The following is a 17,833-nucleotide window of genomic DNA, read 5'->3' on the forward strand; positions in this document are numbered from 1 at the left end:
CGCCCTTCCACCTCCCTTCCGGCCGCCGCACCCGCGCGTCACTTCCGGCGCGCCGGCAGCCGTCGCGTCCTGACGCCACATCCGGCGCTGCCAAGATGGCGGCGGGCGGCGGGGCTCGGTAGCGGTGCGGCCATGGCGGCGGCGGCGGCGCACAGCGTCCGCGTCCTGCGGGAGCTGAACCGGCAGCGCGCCGCAGGGCAGTTCTGCGACGCGACGCTGGGCGTGGGCGGGCGAGAGTTCCGCGCCCACTGGCCGGTGCTCGCTAGCTGCTCCCGTTTCTTCCGCGCCCGCGGCCCTGGCGGGCCGGTGGCGCTGCCCGAGGGCTTGGCCGACACCTTCCAGCTCCTCCTCGACTTCTTCTACACCGGCCGCCTGGCTCTCACCGCCCACAACCGTGCCCGCCTCCTGGCCGCCGCCGAGCAGCTGGGCGTACCCGACGCCGTGGCGCTCTGCCGGGCCTTCCGCCCCGCCGCCCCGCGCCAGCGGTCCCGCCGCGCCGCCGCCCCCAGCCGCCCAGAGGGCGCCGACATCGCGGCCGTGGCGCCCCCGCAGCCCGGCGGGCAAGCGGTGCGTGAGGGGGACGGGAGGCGGGGGGAGCGGGCAGGGAGGGTCGGCCGAGAGGCGCGGTGATGGCCGCCTGTTCCCTCGCAGGCCACCCCCCCGGCCCCGAAGGAGGCAGCGGCGGGCGACGGCGGGCGGGGGGACAGCGACGGCGAGTCCCTTCCCGAGAAAAAGGCCCTGCGGAGCAAAAAGAATCCCCCCCCGGGGAAGGCACCCGGCAGCACGGGGGTGGCGGGGACACCGGGGAGCAGAAAAGGTACAGCGGTGCCGGTTGAGTGCCCCACATGTCATAAAACCTTCCTCAGCAAATATTACCTTAAAGTGCACAACAGGTAAACGCTCTGACTTTTCCTTCCCCTTGCGTTCTTGCGCCGGGACTCGCATCGTGTCATTCTGCTCCGTGGGGCTTGGCCCCCTCCCACCCGATCCTCCACAGGGGGTGGGCAGACGGCTGCTCTTGGGGCCTTAGTGCGCCCCAGGATGGAAAGGGAGGTCCCCGCTGCATGGGCTGGGGGGAAGCGTGCTGGGGGTGTGTGTGTGTGTGTGTGTGTGTGCGCTGGGGCTGTTGGGGCGCAGTGGGGTGGCCGGGCTCCGTGAGGGTCTTCAGGCTGATGGCCAAGAGCAAAGCGATGCCTGCAGAGAGGACACAAGCTTCGCTTGCCTGCTCAGGGCAAACTGTAGCCCTACAAAATTGGGGATCTGTGGAGCACAGTGGGCACCAACAGCTTGACTGTGCTCTGGCGGGGGCAGCAAAGCTGGCATGAGAAGGCAGCATTTAGGTGACTCTGGATATTGGCCCTGGGGGGGTGTAAAAGCTGCCTGGTCCTTCCCCAACCCCTTGCCGGGCCTGTTTGTGCCTCTCTGCTGTGGGACCAGCAGTGACGGATGCTCTCCATTTGTATTGCCCCAGGAAACACACTGGAGAAAAGCCATTTGAATGTTCCAAATGCGGCAAATGCTATTTTAGAAAAGAGAATCTCCTGGAACATGAAGCCAGAAATTGCATGAACCGATCCGAGCAGGTATGCCCGGGAAGCTGCTGCCCATGCTCTGGAAAGCGGGTGCCGTTTTGTAGGAGCAAAATTCGAGCCTTTTTCCAGCCACAGTCAACATCACACGCAGCCACTGAAAAAAACCACCCTCCATCAGCACTGCACAGCAGGTGTGCCACAGCCAGAGCCCCCCCCGATCTGCTGCTGATGGGGACGGTAGCGGCTTTTGTCTGATTTTCCAGACAACTCTCATTTTGTCTGTTTTTTTTCAAGCATGCGAGGATACCCTTTGTACCATAAAAGATCCAGATCAGTGGAGGTGGGGGTTAAACTTCGTATCCAGGTGCCAGCTCTGGTCTGAGCCGTGGGCTTCACGTCGGGCTCTCAGTTCTGTGGAAGCTGACACCTCCCTCGTCCCTTGCAGGTTTTCACGTGCTCCGTCTGCCAGGAGGTGTTCAAGAGGCGAATGGAGCTGCGGCTGCACATGGTGTCGCACACGGGGGAGATGCCCTACAAGGTCAGCAGCGCCTGCCTTCGGTGTCCCTACAGGCAGCTGCTGAAGGCTGGCACAGAGGAGGAGGAGAGGGCGAGTCTTTCTGTTTTGGGGTGGCCTGGCCCAGCATCAGACCAGTGCTCACCAGCCCATGCGTCCCCGATCCTCTTGCACCAAAATCGCTGCTTGGGGGGTGGCTGGCAGCTGACCCCCCCTCCCCTGCCTTTCAGTGCTCCTCCTGCGCCCAGCAGTTCATGCAGAAGAAGGACCTGCAGAGCCACATGATAAAGCTGCACGGCGCCCCGAAGCCCCACGCAGTAAGGGGAGCGGGCGGGCAGTGGGGGGCTGCTGTAGGGGGGAATTATCCTGCACCCAGGCCTGGCCAAGAAAATGGTGCCTGTTGTCCTGTCTGGCCGCACTCAGCGAGGCAGGGAATTACAGAGCTGCTGGGAATAGGGGGTTTGGGTACAGGGGCAGCCATCGTCATTTTTTTGGCTGACAGACCCAAGTAGTGACCAGCATTTCACCTTTGGCTGCCTCGTCCCATTAGGGGTCTGGGAGCTGGGGGTGCTCTGTGGGGGGGGCCCAGAGCGGCAGCGGAGGGAGGGGTCCTGGGCAGACGCTGCGGAGGCAGCCGGGCGGGCTGCCTAACCCCGCGCTCTCCTGTGGCCTTGCAGTGCTCAACCTGCTCCAAGTGCTTTCTGTCTCGGACAGAGCTGCGCCTGCACGAGGCCTTCAAGCACCGGGGAGAGAAGCTGTTTGTCTGCGAGGAGTGCGGGCACAGGGCCTCCAGTCGCAACGGCCTGCAGATGCACATCAAGGCCAAGCACAGGTACGAGGTGACCCGTGGCTTCCTCTTCCTCACTCTGGCTGTGCTTCCTCCACCGAGGTGATGGGGAGAGGAGCTGGCTGGAGGGCAGCAAGCACCCCTTTGCCCGAGGTGCTGGGCTCAAACCTCTGCCAGAAATCTGGTGAGGGGCCAACAGCATTCTGCTTCTCCCTCCCAAAGGGAGCGCAGACCATCAGTGCTCCTCTGAGTGTGTGACCGTGGTCCTACAGGCGATGGTTGAGGCTCACCAGCCTGGCTAATCCCTGTTCTTGAAGTGGCAAGTGTGCGCCAGCCCCCCACACTCGACCTCAGCATTCTGTTTGCTGGGCTGGTTGTAACGCCCACATCAGTGCGGGAGCCCCATGGCTGCAGAAAAGCTTTTGTGGGCCTCCAAAATGCTATAGTTTGGGACAGGTTGCGGTAGGGTTTAATTACAAGGACTTTGGGTGAGGGGCAGCAGCTGCCCTGGGGGGCAGAGATGAAGAGAATGTTTCCCCTGCCCACAGGAACGAGCGTCCCTACGTTTGTGAGTTCTGCCACCACGCCTTCACGCAGAAAGCCAACCTCAACATGCACCTGCGCACGCACACGGGCGAGAAGCCCTTCCAGTGCCACCTCTGCGGCAAGACCTTCCGCACACAAGGTACCCCCTGGGGCGCGTGGCTGGGGCTGGCGGGGCTGGGCACCACGCTCCAGGGACCTCCAGAGAGTGAAACCCACCTCCTCCTGCCCCCTTCCCCCGGGAGCAAAGCCACGCTCCTGTGAGCGCGTGCCTAATGCTGAGGAAGGCACCTTCCTCTTCTCTCCGTTACCCTCACGGCACAAAAGAGGAAGAAATTGGAGTTTTTCCCCAAAATGGTTAGCCTGGACCAGTGGGCAGCTGCTTGTGCTGCTTCTAGCCCTCCTTAACCTAACCTACACGGCAAGCGTGCAGTCCTCACTGTGGTGGAGCTCCTGCCTGTCCCCGGACAGGGGGCACGTGCCCCACCGTGACCCCCGACTCTCCCCCCGCATCCGGCAGCGAGCCTGGACAAGCACAACCGGACCCACACCGGGGAGCGCCCCTTCGGCTGCGAGTTCTGCGAGCAGCGCTTCACCGAGAAGGGGCCGCTGCTGAGGCACGTGGCCAGCCGGCACCAGGAGGGGCGGCCCCACTTCTGCCAGATCTGCGGGAAAACCTTCAAAGGTAACGGCTGGGCTGGAGCCCTCCTTCCCTTGGGACGGGTCACCATGGCTGCCACGATGGTGCCACGCGGTGCCACCACTGACGGGCTCCCGCTTCCCTCCTCAGCCGTGGAGCAGCTGCGGGTCCACGTCCGCCGGCACAAGGGCGTGAGGAAGTTCGAGTGCACCGAGTGCGGCTACAAGTTCACGCGGCAGGTGAGCCCCCTCTGGCCCCAGGGACCCCCTGCTGCCGTGGCGCCGACCCTCACCGCGCCTCCGGCCCCTTCCCTTGGCAGGCTCACCTGCGGCGGCACATGGAGATTCACGACCGGGTGGAGAACTACAACCCACGGCAGCGGAAGCTGCGGAACCTGGTGATCGAGGACGAGAAGGCGGTGGTGGTGGCCCTGCAGCCTCCCCCGCCACTGGAGGTGGGCTCGGCCGAGGTGATCATGGAGTCCCTGTCCCGCGGGGCCCTGCCCGAGGAGATCCCCATGCAGAGACTCTGCTCCAACGAGAACTTCTCCACGGCGGATGTGATCGAGCAATCGCTAATTATCACCACGACGATTCCCGAAGACTGTGAAACGTAGCGACGCCCACGCGCATCCCTCCTCCCCCAACACAATAAAGCATTGGGCTGGAGCCACTCTGTGCCTGGAGCCACTGCTTCTTTTCCGGGTGAGCCCCTTCCCCGCAAAGCTCCTGCCCCAGGCTGCAGGAAATGACCTTATAATGGTTATAATCGGGTCTCAAACGAAGAAACAAACGTGAAGCCGCTCAGAGAGTGGAACTGAAATAAATGTACATGCGCTGCGTGAGGTGGGATTTGACCGATGACTCCCTGTGTGTAATACTGTGAGTTGGTCTTTAATGAGCTCTCGTTTGCGGCTGGAGGGGCGGCTGCCGCTCGCTGGCAGTTCTGCCTTTGAGCCCGAAAGTTTGAGATTAAACTTACCTTCCCTGGAGAGCGCAGCTCTGCCCCTGTCCTTAAGGCTTGCCCTGAGGATTGTCTCCTCCATTACATTTGTGCTTTATTTCCACTTGGTTTAGTCGAGCTCCTGCCAGTTGCTGGTTCTTCACCACCTTGGAGGTGGGTACGGCCCCTGTGGTCTCACCACTGAACTGATTTAACCTGAAACACTTCATCTCAAGGACTGGACAACGCTCCAAGCTCCAGTTTTCAGGTGTGGGATTTATATTTGCCTGAAATAACCCAGCCCAGGGTTGTGGTGACACCGAGGGCTGTTTCCTGACTATTCCCAGGGTGGGGGGAGACCCCCACCTGCCCCGAAATTCCCCTTCCCCCCCTTACTCACCCAGAGGCAGAAACTCTCCAGTTTATGTGCACCACAGGCCTAGAACGAGAACCGTCACAGTAAAAACGGCCGTGATCCTCCCCTCAGAGACGACAGAGATTTATGTCACGTTTTATTGAACTTGACAGCTGCAAGTAAATTTAAAAACAAACTATGAGAATAAAAATACATTATCTGTAAATGTAAAATGCCTTTGTTTCAAAGGACGGTATTTGAACTGTACTCAAAGCTTCAGACACAATGAATTTTACAAAAAATAAATACCAATGGGTGACGGTTGGGCGGGGAGGAGGAGGCTGGGGGCGGCAGGGACAGAGTGTGGTGGCTATTTATAGCGTGGCCAAAATACTTGGGGCTGCGTCGTGCCTTCAGCTGCGCGGCCTCTGCCCGGGACCGGCTGCTTCAGCCTCGCAGGGATGTGACTCCCAGAAACAAAGGAGCCACCCCAAATTGTGGGCCCCCACATTCCACCCTGCCCGCGGCAGCGCCAGGGAGGGGTTCTACTTTTAAACCGCGGCCGTTCCAAGGCACTGTCAAATTCTCCATCCGGGTTTCACGAGCAGCTTTCCCGAGGGGCGCAGCACAAACCAGCGTTCAAGGAAACCCCATTTCTTTAAAGCTTTGGAGCCGCTGAGGGTGTGGAGACGGGGCTCTGACACTGCCCAACCCCAGGGCGCCATCACGCGTAGGGGCTTTCCCTCTCAGTCAAGTTTAAATTCAGATTTTTTTTCCTCTTGGTTAAAGATGAAGGATGGAAGAAGCAAATGCGCCCAGATAACGCTTCAGCATTGTCACACTTCACAGTTCTCCTGAAGGTTAAATGCTCATTTTCGGGTGAGCCACAACCCCCCATTTTAGCTGTTTGCTTGTTCAAGAAACATTCCAGGAGTAAAATTCCTGGCGGCTTCCCTTCAGCTCTGGCAGAGAGAGGAACCACAGCCCATGCCCGCGGGGTCACTCGGGCAAGGAAAAAGGCAAATCTTACACAGGCCAAAAAAACAACAGCAAACCTCAAACAAAAAGAAAAAAACCTCTAAAATAACTACCTTTCAATCGGCAACACTCTGACTAACTCCTACACCTTCACCGGGACACCCCAGCAGCCTTTTCCCGAGAGCTGCTGCAATCCGGAGGCGTGAGACCCCTCCCAAGGGCCGGTGGGTCCTTCCCAGGAGGTGACGTGTTTGGAAGCAATTCTGCATCAGGGCGACTCTCCCGAGGAAGCTGCGCTCACCTTTCCCTCTAAGGGTTGTTTTTTTTCCTAAAATAGCACAACACCGACTTGGCTCCTTAAAAACAGCAAAGACAGATTAACCAGCCCTTGCTGCCTGGTCTCGCTCTGCCCGACCCAGCGCCGTGGGACAGGACTGACACCCGACAGCCCTCCCCACCAGCAGCAGCGTCGTTTTCTGCCCAGTTCAGCCCCGTGGCAGTGGGAGGGGAGAGCGGCTCCTCACCAGGGGCAGCGGTGGCCCCAGGAGTCACCCCTCGGGCCGGCCACAGGGGGAACTGGCTTCTCCCCTTCTCCTCCAGCTGTGAGAATGGGATTCAAGATAAATAAGGATGTTTCTTAGAAGGAAAAAGTGCTGTGCTTTGAAGGGTTGGAAAACAAATACCTGCAAACATTTCAATGCTGCAACTTAAAAAAAAAAAAAAAACCACCAAAATCCTGGAAGAACTGAAGTTCAGACAAAGGGAAAGGTGAAGCTTGGGGGTGTCCCTGCTGCAGGACGCCGGTCCCTCCTGAAGGCAGGAACGGGAACCAAGGACCCAGAAGGGCCACGTTCTTGTATGACGCTCTCACCCCACCAGGCCTCCTGCTCTCCTGGGAAGGCCTTTCCCCTCCAGCCACGCAGAGGAGGACGTGCTCAGGATGTCTGTCCTCCTCCCAGGCACAGAACAGAGGTGGGGGCCAGACCACCGTCCTACCAGACAGACCCCTCCCCAAAAAGCAACTGAAGAAAGGAATTTGGTGGCAAAGGAAGCGTTACAGGGTGAAGGAGCTCCCAGTGAAAGGCGTCTGACCAAAGGCTGTGAGCTGCGATGCTGTGGTGACGTTGAAGGCGGTTGCTTTCCTTAGAGTTCACCCCTCGGGTCCCTTCTCCCACCCCGGGACGGGCCGGGGGAGGCCTCGCTCGCTGCCAGTGGTGGCTCCACAGCAGCACGTCAAGCATTCAGAGTTTTCACTCCCTCTATCATCAGTACGTTTGTGTTTCCGAGCACCGCTTTGCCTCTGCCTTCTCTCAAAGCAACACTGGTTCTGGAAAACAAACTTGCGTGGAGCCAGGGGGACAGCACCTTCCCCCGCTAACGAAGCTCGTTAAGGTTCTGGTCGTGAAGGTTTTGGCGCTGCCTGTTCAGGTTGATGGTGTTGTCCAGCGTGATGCTGTCATCCTCCTGTGTGGTTTCAGGCATGAACTGCCGGAATATGCTGACACTGCCATGCCAGAAGATGGGCTCGGGGAGGCGGCCCACCACGCTCCATGTTCGCGTCTCGGGGTCGTAGGCCTCCAGGACATCTGAGAGTTCAAACGTGTTATCGTAGCCGCCAGAGACGTAGAGCTTCCCGCCCAGCACAGCCACGCTGCCCCCAACGTGGACCTACAATTTAAAAATAAATAGACACAACAATTAGAAAGGAGGGTTTTGCCCAACTAGGCAGACGATAAAGGTGTTGGGCACCGTCCTGCATCACTTGGATGGGACTCGGTGCCCACCAGCTGCTGGCACTGGCTCTGACCCAGCACTGCCCAGATTCTGGGAGGAGACAGAGTTCTCCAGCTCTTAGTGCTGGGGCTGAGCACCCGGCGACACAATCAGAGTCCTCCATTTTTCCTTCCAGGTGACTGAGATACACTTAAATGCACTCCCTGTGCAAGGGCTTATAATCTAACGAGCACCTGGTTTTCCAAAAGGAAATTAAACCATTTTTTTAACACCGGAAGGCATCTAGCAGGTCAGTGAGCATCCTACCTGGAGCATGGCAGGGATTTTATCCCACTCGTTCTTCGTCGGGTTGTAAACATCCACTTCAGCCGAGTCATCTCTGTGGGAGAAAACACAAAATTACTCTTCTGTGTTCTAAAAACCTCCTGCCTTGTGAAGCCCCCAGCTCAACAGGCACTTCTGAGCTCCTCTCCAGGCAGAGCCGCGCGCTCTGTGCTCTCTGCTGCATGCTGGGTTTTAGGAGGCTCCCTCGGAGGGCAGGCGGGGCGAGCAGAGGCAGAGCAAGCTGACAGCACGCACTGGTTTCCGCCTCCCTCCCCGAGTTGGCAGCTCCACAGGAGCCAGTGGGCAAGTGGCTCCAGACTGGGAGCCCTGCTCAGAGCCCCCCGTGCAGCTACGGCTCTGCTGGGTCGGAAACTGCTGCACCATCACAAGGGCTCTCAAATCTAGTAGGTTTTTTTTTCATGTCTGCATCTACGGTGGGTGTGTTCACAGACCAACTTTCCGCAAGCTTGCATTTCACAGACTGAGGGTCCGGAAGAAAAATCACTGAGGCTTAAACCTCCCTCACTTTGAAGTATCGGCATCCCCACGGTGTGAGTTTTTTGCCACCACACTTAGAGGGGGTGGGAGAGTGTGGGAGAAGGGCTGGCAGGAGCAGTGTGACACCCCCACCCCCCCCCCCCCAGGGCTGCTCCCACCTGCTCCTCTGGCAGACGAGGGCAACAGCAACAGGTGAGGGACGTTTGCGACACCGACACATGCTGCTGACATGAGAATGCGGAGAGGACAAGGTCAGGGCAGGCAGAGAAGCACCGTCAGTCACTCCGAGACAGTACTGCTACCGAGGGATTCAAAAGGCTGCAAGGAATATTTTACTGTCTCTGTATCCCTTGTGACATTGTTCATTGCCATGCATTGTGCGGGTGACGAGGTACCGCTATCGACTGCTGACACGAATCTGAGCAGGGAGGGAGTGACAATAAAGGAGGGACCTCAGCGACAGCAAGCAGTTCTCTGTTGAGCAAAGCCTTACAGCAGGAACCTGCCTGCGGGGAACCCATGGTGTGTGCCCTGGGGCCCCCGGGGTACCCTCCGGCCAAGCGTCCCTAACCTGTACGGTACACACTTGGAAACATGTTTCTTGAGTTATTTTTGCACTGTACCTGGAACTGAAGCGTTGTTCGCCTGCACAGAACACCTTTAACGTGGGCACAGGTGAGCGAGGGCTCCGAGCCCCTCAGAGCTGCACCAAGACCCACCTTTCTCCCTCAGGACCGAGGGCTGGTCCCTGCCTCGGGACTCAGACGCTGCTGCTGAGCCTGGAAGAGCTGCTGCTGTTTCCAGTGCTTCCTGTAACCACGGCAGCAGGCAAGGAAACGCTTCCAAACCGTGGCTGAACCCCCCGACCAACTCGGGCACGGATGACTGCCAGGCCACCACCCCCTCTGCTGTCTCAGGGGCAGCTCCAAGAGGGACCAAAGCCTCCCTGCTACGCTAGTCCCAAAAAACTAGTCCCACTAGAGGGGACTGTCAGTCAGAGGCTTTAGCCTGAGCTATTAAAACTAACCAAAAAATGAGTTCAGGACTTTTATTCGTAACCTCCTACTCCGTCCTCCAAAGATTATCTCCCAGCTTTATTCAGAGCAGCGGAGTCCACGTGCAGCACGTGAAACGAGGGGAGAAAAACCTGACCCCGATAATCTCCTCATTAACTCCTGCAGGTGCATAAGCGATCAGAAATCCTGAAGTGTCAATCATCAGTATTTTAAAATGGATAAGAACAAGGAAAAACTATAGAATCGGTTTGCAACAAGTAGCCAAACAGCTACAACACCCGCCAGTATGTACTGAAAATGAGGTGACTCAAAGCATTACCTGCAAACAACTGCCAGAACCGAGACACCTGGCTGCACCCAAATGAATCAAACACAAGGTCTTGGGCAGAAGTCGCTGCTTTATGCACAGCCAAGAGGAGATTAAAAAAAGAAAAGTGTCTGGAGGCCATCACAGAAGCCTATGTTTGCTCAAAGTCAACACAACGAGACGAAATGCTGCAGCTCTAGCATGCCTTTCCGTTTATTTTTAATTAAGTGGATAACCGAAGTATTTGCGCCACCAGGACAGCTTCAGATGGGTAATTAAGTCCCAATTTGGAAAGGCGCTTAAAAATAGTGGCCAATCATTTCATCTTCAGCCCTCTTATCTCTGCTGAGACGGAGGATGTCCTCCCCTGCGCTACAGTTTAACGTTTTCTTGGAGCTTGCTCACTTATTTATAGCAACACGGGGGGGCTGAACCAGAAGCCAAGAAAACTGAGAAGTCTATTTCCAAGCAGCGCTGCTGACTCCAGCCGGATTTGTACCTGGCTGCTCCCCAGCCCGGGGGTTTGGAGTCACACATTTTTACACAATTTTAAGTGTAGTTCTTTGAGGTCGAGCTCTGACAGAAGCAAAGGAAAGCGGGGTGGGGGCTCACAGAGCCACCTGCACCATCAGAGGAAGCCCTGCCGTGCTTTCCCAACGCGCTGCTCTCCTACAATTACCCGCAAAACCCCCACGCCCTCCCAGGGAGACCCTGGGCTGGCCAGAGGGGCCGTGGGGAGGTGGGCGATCACCCCCCGACTCACCTTATGAAGTACATGAGGCCGTTGAGAGTGACGGTCTTTGGAGCCAGGGACCAGGGGGGCAGGTGGCCGCAGTTGACGAGGGACCAGAGGTCACTGTCAGGGTCATAGCACTGCATCACCATGGACTCTTTGCCAGCCAGGGAGCCAATGGCGAAGAGCTTGCCGCGGCAGGAGGTGGTGGAGCAGTTGTCCATGGGGTATAGCATGGGCTGCAGGGCTTCCCAGCTGTCCACCGAGTGGTCATAGCGCTCCGTGCTGTCGGAAGCGATGACGTAGAGCAGCCCGTCCAGCACCGTGGAGCTGTGGTACTCTCTGGCTTTCAGCATGGGGGACACCTCTGTCCACTCGTTCACGCTGGAGTTGTACCTCCAGACGCAGTCGTACAGCCTCGACCCATCCGACCCTCCTGCAGCACAGCACAGCACGGCTCAGCACGGGATTTCATGAAGGCAAGAACCATGGGGTGATGGAGGAGGGGGCTTCGTTGTGTCTTCCAGCCACTCCTCCTTAACACCCACATGCTTTTCTGCTTCCCAGGGCCGTACATTAGGGAGATATTTCAGTACTGGGGGGGCACAGTAGTGTGCACTGCAAGCGTGTGCACTTTAACAGAAGTTTTGCAGTGTTTCTCTCCCAGTGAGCCAGGAAGGATTTCTCCCATGTTGTTCCGAGTCTGTGCTTAGCCATGACTCCCAGGTTTGACTACCTCCATCCTTCCAAAAAAACCTTTTCTTCCCCATTTTGCAACCCTTGCTCCATCGCTCCCCAGAAGCTGCCGTGACGTGGTGGAGACTAACACTCGCCAGCACCCGGCTGCCACGGAAACCTTCCAGCCCTCCCCACGACGCTGACACTGAGCAGAACAGCTGAGGATCCCCGCCAGCAGCCGCCTCGCCGGAGCACAGCGCTCTCAGCAGAACCGCTGCACCCAGACCCCCCTGGGGGGGTCCCAAAAGCTCCTTCGGGACACGAGGGCATCCACACAAACGAGCCATATGGTAGCCCACCAGTTTTACAACTCCACCCTTAAAGCAGAGCCTCATTTTCCGCTCACTGACTAGAGGAGGAACAGTTTTCTGTTCACCTGCATCTGACCTGCACTTCAAGTCTCTGTCAGCGGCCCCCGCACCCCCAGAGAGAGCAGTTCTGCAGCGCCTGGTTTCGTTACGGCCGCCACAGGGCTCCACTCCAGCTACAGGGATGTAGCTCACAAGAGGCATCTACATGCAGGTTAACAGCCAAATTTACACGTCTGTGTCACCTTGACAGAATTAATTACAGCCCCAGTGGAGGGCGAGGAGGCAGGATTTGTGCTGGGGAAGGTACCCTGACTCACAGGCACCGGCTGGTTGAGGAACTGGGGGTTTTCTGACACACCTCGGCCTGGAGCACGCGCTGGACTTGTGATTCACAGGGCCCTGAACCCAAACACCTTCTCAGCAGCCAGAAATTCAAAACCCTCTCAAGTCACTCCTGTTCCCCAGTGCGAGTGGTCAGAAAGTTCCACCAGTACCAGGTCTGTGACCTCTGCCCACGCGCTCGGGAGCGTTAGTCATGGCAAAACACCTCCTGGATCCAGACCAGCTGCTAAATCCAGCACCGACTCCGGGAGTCCCTGTGCCCGTCTTCAGGCTGCAGTCGCACTGACTGAGCAGTTTCAGACTCTGCTGCCCCGAGCAAAGCCAAGTATCCCCGCTAGAGCCCCCGTATTTGCAATGGAAACCCCAGCACTAGCGCTGTTGTGCCCCACACACTTACCAGTGACGTAGATGTCATTGCCCAGGGCTGCGACGCTGTAGCCCCCTCCCAGGTGCTCGGGGAACTCGGCCAAGTAGCGCCAGTGGCCAGTGCGCGGGTTGTAGCAGTCAACGGTGACGAGTTCGTCGCAATCGCGGTCGCAGCCGCCAACGAGGACCAGGATCTCGGCCAGGCCGGTGGAGGGGCGGGGGCGCATGCGGGCGCAGGGCCCCCGGTCATGGCGGTCAAGGCGGGCGGCCTGGAAGTCGCGTGCCTCGCGCAGGAGGCGCAGGCAAGGTGGGCAACGGGCCACCAACGGCTCACCCTCCACGTGGGCCAGCAGGTAGAAGCGGCGCACGAAGGGCAGGCGGACGTGGGCCAGGAGCTGCGGTAGCAGCGGGGCGCGGGCAGCGGGGTCAGCGCGCACCCAGCGCAGCGCCAGCTGGAAGGCGGCCTCCTCCTTGGGGACACAGAGCCCGTCGTCCCGCAGGTAGGAGAGGAGGCGCGGCAGCGGCAGCCGCTCCAGCTGGGCACCCAGCTCACCCACGTGCCGCAGGACGAAGCGGTGGGCGGCAGCCGCCAGCGCCGGGCAGGCGAAGGCCTCGGCAAAGTCCTGCATGTCCAGGGCGTTGGCGGGCTCCAGCTGGCGTGCCAGCCAGGCGCCGCAGGCCTCCTTGACGGCGGGGAACTGCAGCAGGTCGGCGGCGCGCAGCAGGCGCTCGGCGATGTCGGGGCCCAGCCCGCCCACCCGGCCGGTGTAGGCGAAGTCGAGGAGGCGCGCCAGGCACTCGGGCTCCACGCCGTGCAGCCGCACCCGCTCGGCCCGTGCCTCCCGCAGCGCCCCACCAAACATGGCGCGGAAGTAGCCGGAGGCAGCGGCCAGGACGGCGCGGTGCGCCCCAAACTCCCGGCCGCCCGCCACCACCGTCACATCCAGCAGGCTCCGCTCTGCCCGCAGCGCGCTCAGGCCCCGCAGCAGCGACACCGCGTGTGCCGGCTCCCCCGTCGCTGCTGCCGCCGTCCCACCGCCGCCGGTGCTCGCTGCCATGCCGTGCCTGTGGGAGAGCACACGCCGCGTCACACCTTGCACGGAGCCCCTTGGGATCAAGCCCCGAGAGCAGCTTGCAGGACAAAGGCGAGAAATTAAAAATAAAAAAGAAAGAAAAAGGTGGGTTAGGTCAGGGAAAAACGTCCTCTGGCTGGGAAGCGAGATAAACTAAACAGCCCTCGAAAACATCCTCCTTCCCCCGTCACGGAGGAGCGGCAGTTGCATAACGTGCTGGCGCTGCCAGCAGCCTGCCCTGCTTAGTCTAATTATAATTTTAAGAAGCCCGTGTTGAAGTTTCCCAGGATTAAGGCGGCCTCACAAGAGCCGAGCAGAGCTCTGTACACCCGATAGCTCTGTGAACGTGGCTCCTAAGCCCCCAGGCGCCACGTCTCTTGGACAGGGTGCCCGGAGGAGCAGCCTCACCACTATTTGAGGAGTCCTTCCTGAAGAGCGGGGCACGGAGGGGGTGTTCCCAGGAGACGCTCTCTCAGAGCCTCCCGGCCCTGTGCGCTGCTGCCTGTTATTGAAGGCAAAGCTCAGCTACATAAATCCAGAGACCTCCGGCGTCTGGCCTGGAAGCACTGCGGCTGGTGTCCTGCCAGACCCCCCGTCCCTGCGCACACCCAGCTCCCTCCCCAATCGCTTCCAGTCAAATAAACTCCAGGGGAGTAAAATACACTCTTCTTCGCTAAACTCGTGGCGTTTTCAGCCTTTTTGGATGCAACGCTCCCGTGTAACCCACGCCGTGCTGAGCAGAGCCCGCGTGGGTGCGATGCGGGACTCCGCCCGGAGAAGGCGAGCGGCGGGTCCGGCCGGGGCCCGGGCGGGCCGGGAGGCGGCGGGCGCGGGGCGGCCGGTCCCTGAGCCCGAGGCTGCCGCCCCAGGCCGCGGCCGGTCGCAGCCGTCGCCCCGCGGCGGTTCCAGGGTCCGGGCCGGTGCGTCCCAGCGGAGCGCGGTGAGCCCGGGCTCGGGGCCGGCGGAGGGTAGCCGCCCTCCCCCGCCGCCGGCCGGGCCCTGCCCCACGATAAACCTCCTCGTCCCCCCCAAAGGCCCACCACGCCTGTGCGGCGCTACCCGCGCCCCGCAGCCGCCCCGGTGCTCCCGGGCTCACCACTGCTCACCGCTCCGCTGCGCTCGCCGCCCCGGCCCGGCCTCGCCCTCCAGCGGCCCTGCCCCGACCGCCGCTCCCGGCGGCCCCCGCGACCGCCACCGCGCAGGCCCGGACTACGACTCCCGGCGGCCCGCGCGCGGCCGGACTACAGCTCCCGGCATCCCTCGCGCCAGAGGACTACCGCTCCCAGCAGTCCCCGCGCGGGCGGCCGCCCCTTCGCCGCCTCCCGCCGGTACCGAGCGGTTCGCGGGTGTCGGCGCTGCCCGGTTGCCGTTGCCGCCCCGGCCCCGCCTCCGCCTCCCGCGCCGGGACATGGACTCCGACTCCTGCGCCTCCCCGTTCGCCCCGGAGGTGAGCCGGGGACCCGGGGAGGTGTGTGGGGGGGGGCGTCTCCCACCGCCCGGCCCGGCCCGGCCCGGCCCGGCCGCCGGTGCCCGCTCCCCGGTGCCTGTTCCCCGGCGGCGCCTCGCCGTGGGGCTGGGGCCATCTCGTGCCGCCCAAGCGCGGCGGGCCGGGGCGAGGAATGGCGGCGGCGCGCCCCGCCGTGTCCTGCCGCGGGGGGCGGCCCGCCGGCGGGCCCGGTACCGAGACGGAGGGTGCGGGGGGGAGCGGTGCTGGGGGGGTGTGCTGGAGCGGGGGAGGGGGGGGGGAGGGGGGGGCGGCGGCGGCGCTGCCCGGTACCGCCGCGGGGGGTGGGGGTGGGGCGGCGCGGGGAGCGGCGGCGGGCGGGGCCGGCTGCGGGGAGCGGCGGCGCCTCCCCCCGCCCCCCCCGCCGTGCCCGGCCCCGCCGCTGACCCCCGCCCCCCGTTCTCCCGCAGGACTTCTCCCCCGCCGCCCGCCGGCACCGCACCGTGGAAGACTTCAACAAGTTCTGCACCTTCGTCCTGGCCTACGCCGGCTACATCCCCTACCCCCAGGAGGTGAGCGGGCACCGGCACCGGGGCGGCGGCGGCGGCCGACGGGGCTGTCTGTAAAACCAGCCGCCCCCGCGCCGCCTCCCCGAGACAAAAGGGGGAACTCCCGCGGCCGGGAGAGGGGGTGGGGGGTGACTGCGTTTGGGGCGGGGTGAAGAACGGTGGGGATCCCGGAATCGCTCCCGCCGCCTCCCCCCGCGCCCGGGCGGCTCCGGTCCGCGGCTCTGCCCCGCTGGAGACCCCCGCAGCGGCCCTGGGGAGAGCGGGAGCTTGGGCGAGACGGGCCGTGCGAGGCGGCGCAGCGGGGGAAAGGGTGCAGCAGTGCCTCCGCCCGCACCGGAGCCGCCTCCGAATTAACGCTTTTATCCGCTTCCCCGGCGTTTTCCAGGAAGCGCCGCTGAGGAACAGCCCCAGCCCCCCCAACAGCACCGGGGGCACCATCGACAGCGATAGCTGGGACCCGCGGTTCAATGACGTCCCCTCGGCTGTGCCCCTGCCCGCCAAGAACAGAAAGAACTTCAGTCAGCTCAAGCGAGCGAAACCCTACAGTTCCCTCTTCCAGCGGGCAAAACCCGGCAACTTCCTGCCAGAGAGAAAGCAAATCGATAAGATCAGGAAGAAGAAAAAGCTGAAGAGGAGGGAAACGGAGGTGTCTGCGGAGGAGGACTACGAGGAGAAGCTGCTGGAGCTGGAGGGGGAGGACTCTTACGTGGAGACGCCGATGAGCCCCTCGTCCGAGGGCGACCCTCCATCTGCGGCCGAGCAGAGCTCGGTGTGGGACTCTGACACCCCCTCCAGCGTCTCCTACCCCGCCGGGGCAGCCGAGCAGACGGTGGAGATCCAGAGCGTGGGCAAGCGAACGGTCATTCGGCAGGGCAAGCAGGTGGTCTTCCGGGATGAGGACGGTACCGGCGACGACGAGGACATCATGGTGGATTCGGGTAGGTGCCTGGCTGCGGGCAGGCTCAGCCGGGGGGCAGCGGTGCCGCTGTTGCCTGTCGCTTTGGTGCTTGTAGCGTGAGGGTAACAGGAAAGCGCGCTGCCCGGGCAGAATGAGCAGGGGTTGGGTTTTCGGGGGAAAGGGGAGGTTGATTGGCTGCTTTCGCAACAAACTGAGTGAAAAGCTGTGGGTTTAAAGAAGGAGCTGATTCTGCTCTCCTGGATTATGGCCTCTCGTGTCCTGCCAAGAGTCCCCTCCTGTGCAGGAGAGACTAGTTTCCCTTCAGAAGTGGAAGAAGCAGCCAAGTGCCTGGCTTTGACACCCGGGTGCTTAATTTAGCGCAAAAGCGGAGTAAATTCCCGGTGCAGGTGAGAGGTGTTGGCCGTTAAACGCAGGTCGCTCTTTGCTTTTGCAGATGACGACTCGTGGGACCTGGTCACCTGCTTCTGCATGAAGCCTTTCGCCGGGCGGCCCATGATCGAGTGCAACGAGTGTCACACCTGGATCCACCTCTCCTGCGCCAAGATTCGCAAGTCCAACGTCCCAGAGGTCTACATCTGCCAGAAGTGCCGGGACTCCAAGTTTGACATTCGCCGTTCGAACCGCTCCCGGACGGGCTCGCGCAGGCGCTTTCTGGACTAGGGGAGGGAGGGGGTGCTGGGGCGCTGCGTGGGGGGGGCGGGACCCCGGCCGGGGGGCTGAGGGGAGCTCCCCGAACTGCTGCTGCTGGGGCTGGAGGGCCGCCCGCCCGCCGGAACCAGGACGGGGAATCGCCGAGTGGCGTCAGCGGGGCTGGAAGAGGCCGGCTGGTGAGAACTGCTGCTGGAGCCCCGTCAGCCGGAGGGACGGACTGGGCCCTCTGGGCTGGGCGGGGGTCTGGCCGGTCACAGCCGTGAGTTGGGTGATGGCTGGGGAATGTACGATACCTTTGCCACGAACGTTTTCTCATCCCACCGGGAAACTGCAAACCCTCTCTGTGCGAGGAGACTCCTCCTCCTCCAGAGAGGGAGGAGGGGGGAATCTGTGTGAAGAGTCTGAAAAGTAAATGGCCACGTGTTTTAATTTTCATGTAATATTATACCTGCCCATTTGTCCGTATATATCAGTCCTAGACTCTCTGAGGCTCCGTAGGAGTGGGTGTCAGTTCGTA

At 61.3% G+C, this 17,833-nt stretch overlaps 3 protein-coding genes across 3 annotated transcripts; 2 read left to right on the forward strand and 1 right to left on the reverse strand.

Moving 5' to 3' along the window:
• Positions 1-132: 132 nt before the first annotated feature.
• Positions 133-5,536, forward strand: ZBTB48 (zinc finger and BTB domain containing 48). The gene is made up of 10 exons (XM_074161526.1): positions 133-567; positions 652-893; positions 1,472-1,583; positions 1,978-2,070; positions 2,277-2,363; positions 2,724-2,878; positions 3,382-3,518; positions 3,897-4,061; positions 4,167-4,255; positions 4,336-5,536. The coding sequence occupies exons 1-10, from the start codon at positions 133-135 to the stop codon at positions 4,630-4,632; spliced, it is 1,812 nt and encodes a 603-aa protein (XP_074017627.1). The 3' UTR covers positions 4,633-5,536.
• Positions 5,454-15,239, reverse strand: KLHL21 (kelch like family member 21). Its single transcript, XM_074161527.1, has 5 exons — positions 14,830-15,239; positions 12,692-13,725; positions 10,934-11,339; positions 8,332-8,404; positions 5,454-7,959 (listed from the first exon to the last, which is right to left on the reverse strand). Exons 2-5 carry the CDS (start codon positions 13,716-13,718, stop codon positions 7,666-7,668), a joined length of 1,800 nt encoding a protein of 599 aa, XP_074017628.1. The 5' UTR covers positions 13,719-13,725; positions 14,830-15,239; the 3' UTR covers positions 5,454-7,665.
• Positions 15,142-17,325, forward strand: PHF13 (PHD finger protein 13). The gene is made up of 4 exons (XM_074161528.1): positions 15,142-15,180; positions 15,648-15,749; positions 16,132-16,684; positions 17,099-17,325. The coding sequence occupies exons 1-4, from the start codon at positions 15,142-15,144 to the stop codon at positions 17,323-17,325; spliced, it is 921 nt and encodes a 306-aa protein (XP_074017629.1).
• Positions 17,326-17,833: the final 508 nt, after the last annotated feature.

The sequence above is a fragment of the Numenius arquata genome, chromosome 20 (genome assembly GCF_964106895.1).
Source record: "Numenius arquata chromosome 20, bNumArq3.hap1.1, whole genome shotgun sequence".
Taxonomy (NCBI): Eukaryota; Metazoa; Chordata; class Aves; order Charadriiformes; family Scolopacidae; genus Numenius; species Numenius arquata.

What these genes read in the sequence shown, in the direction of transcription:
- KLHL21 (XM_074161527.1), bottom strand. Translation starts at nt 13,718, where the DNA reads ATGGCAGCGAGCACCGGCGGCGGTGGGACGGCGGCAGCAGCGACGGGG. An exon ending in CAATGACATCTACGTCACTG is followed by an intron (nt 11,340 to 12,691) that starts GTAAGTGTGTGG and finishes GCTGTGCTGCAG; the next exon opens with GAGGGTCGGATGGGTCGAGG. An exon ending in GGCCTCATGTACTTCATAAG is followed by an intron (nt 8,405 to 10,933) that starts GTGAGTCGGGGG and finishes TTTCTCCCACAG; the next exon opens with AGATGACTCGGCTGAAGTGG.
- PHF13 (XM_074161528.1), top strand. Translation starts at nt 15,142, where the DNA reads ATGGACTCCGACTCCTGCGCCTCCCCGTTCGCCCCGGAG. An exon ending in ACATCCCCTACCCCCAGGAG is followed by an intron (nt 15,750 to 16,131) that starts GTGAGCGGGCAC and finishes GGCGTTTTCCAG; the next exon opens with GAAGCGCCGCTGAGGAACAG. An exon ending in GGACATCATGGTGGATTCGG is followed by an intron (nt 16,685 to 17,098) that starts GTAGGTGCCTGG and finishes TTGCTTTTGCAG; the next exon opens with ATGACGACTCGTGGGACCTG.
- ZBTB48 (XM_074161526.1), top strand. Translation starts at nt 133, where the DNA reads ATGGCGGCGGCGGCGGCGCACAGCGTCCGCGTCCTGCGGGAGCTGAAC. An exon ending in TACCTTAAAGTGCACAACAG is followed by an intron (nt 894 to 1,471) that starts GTAAACGCTCTG and finishes GTATTGCCCCAG; the next exon opens with GAAACACACTGGAGAAAAGC. An exon ending in CACATCAAGGCCAAGCACAG is followed by an intron (nt 2,879 to 3,381) that starts GTACGAGGTGAC and finishes CCCTGCCCACAG; the next exon opens with GAACGAGCGTCCCTACGTTT.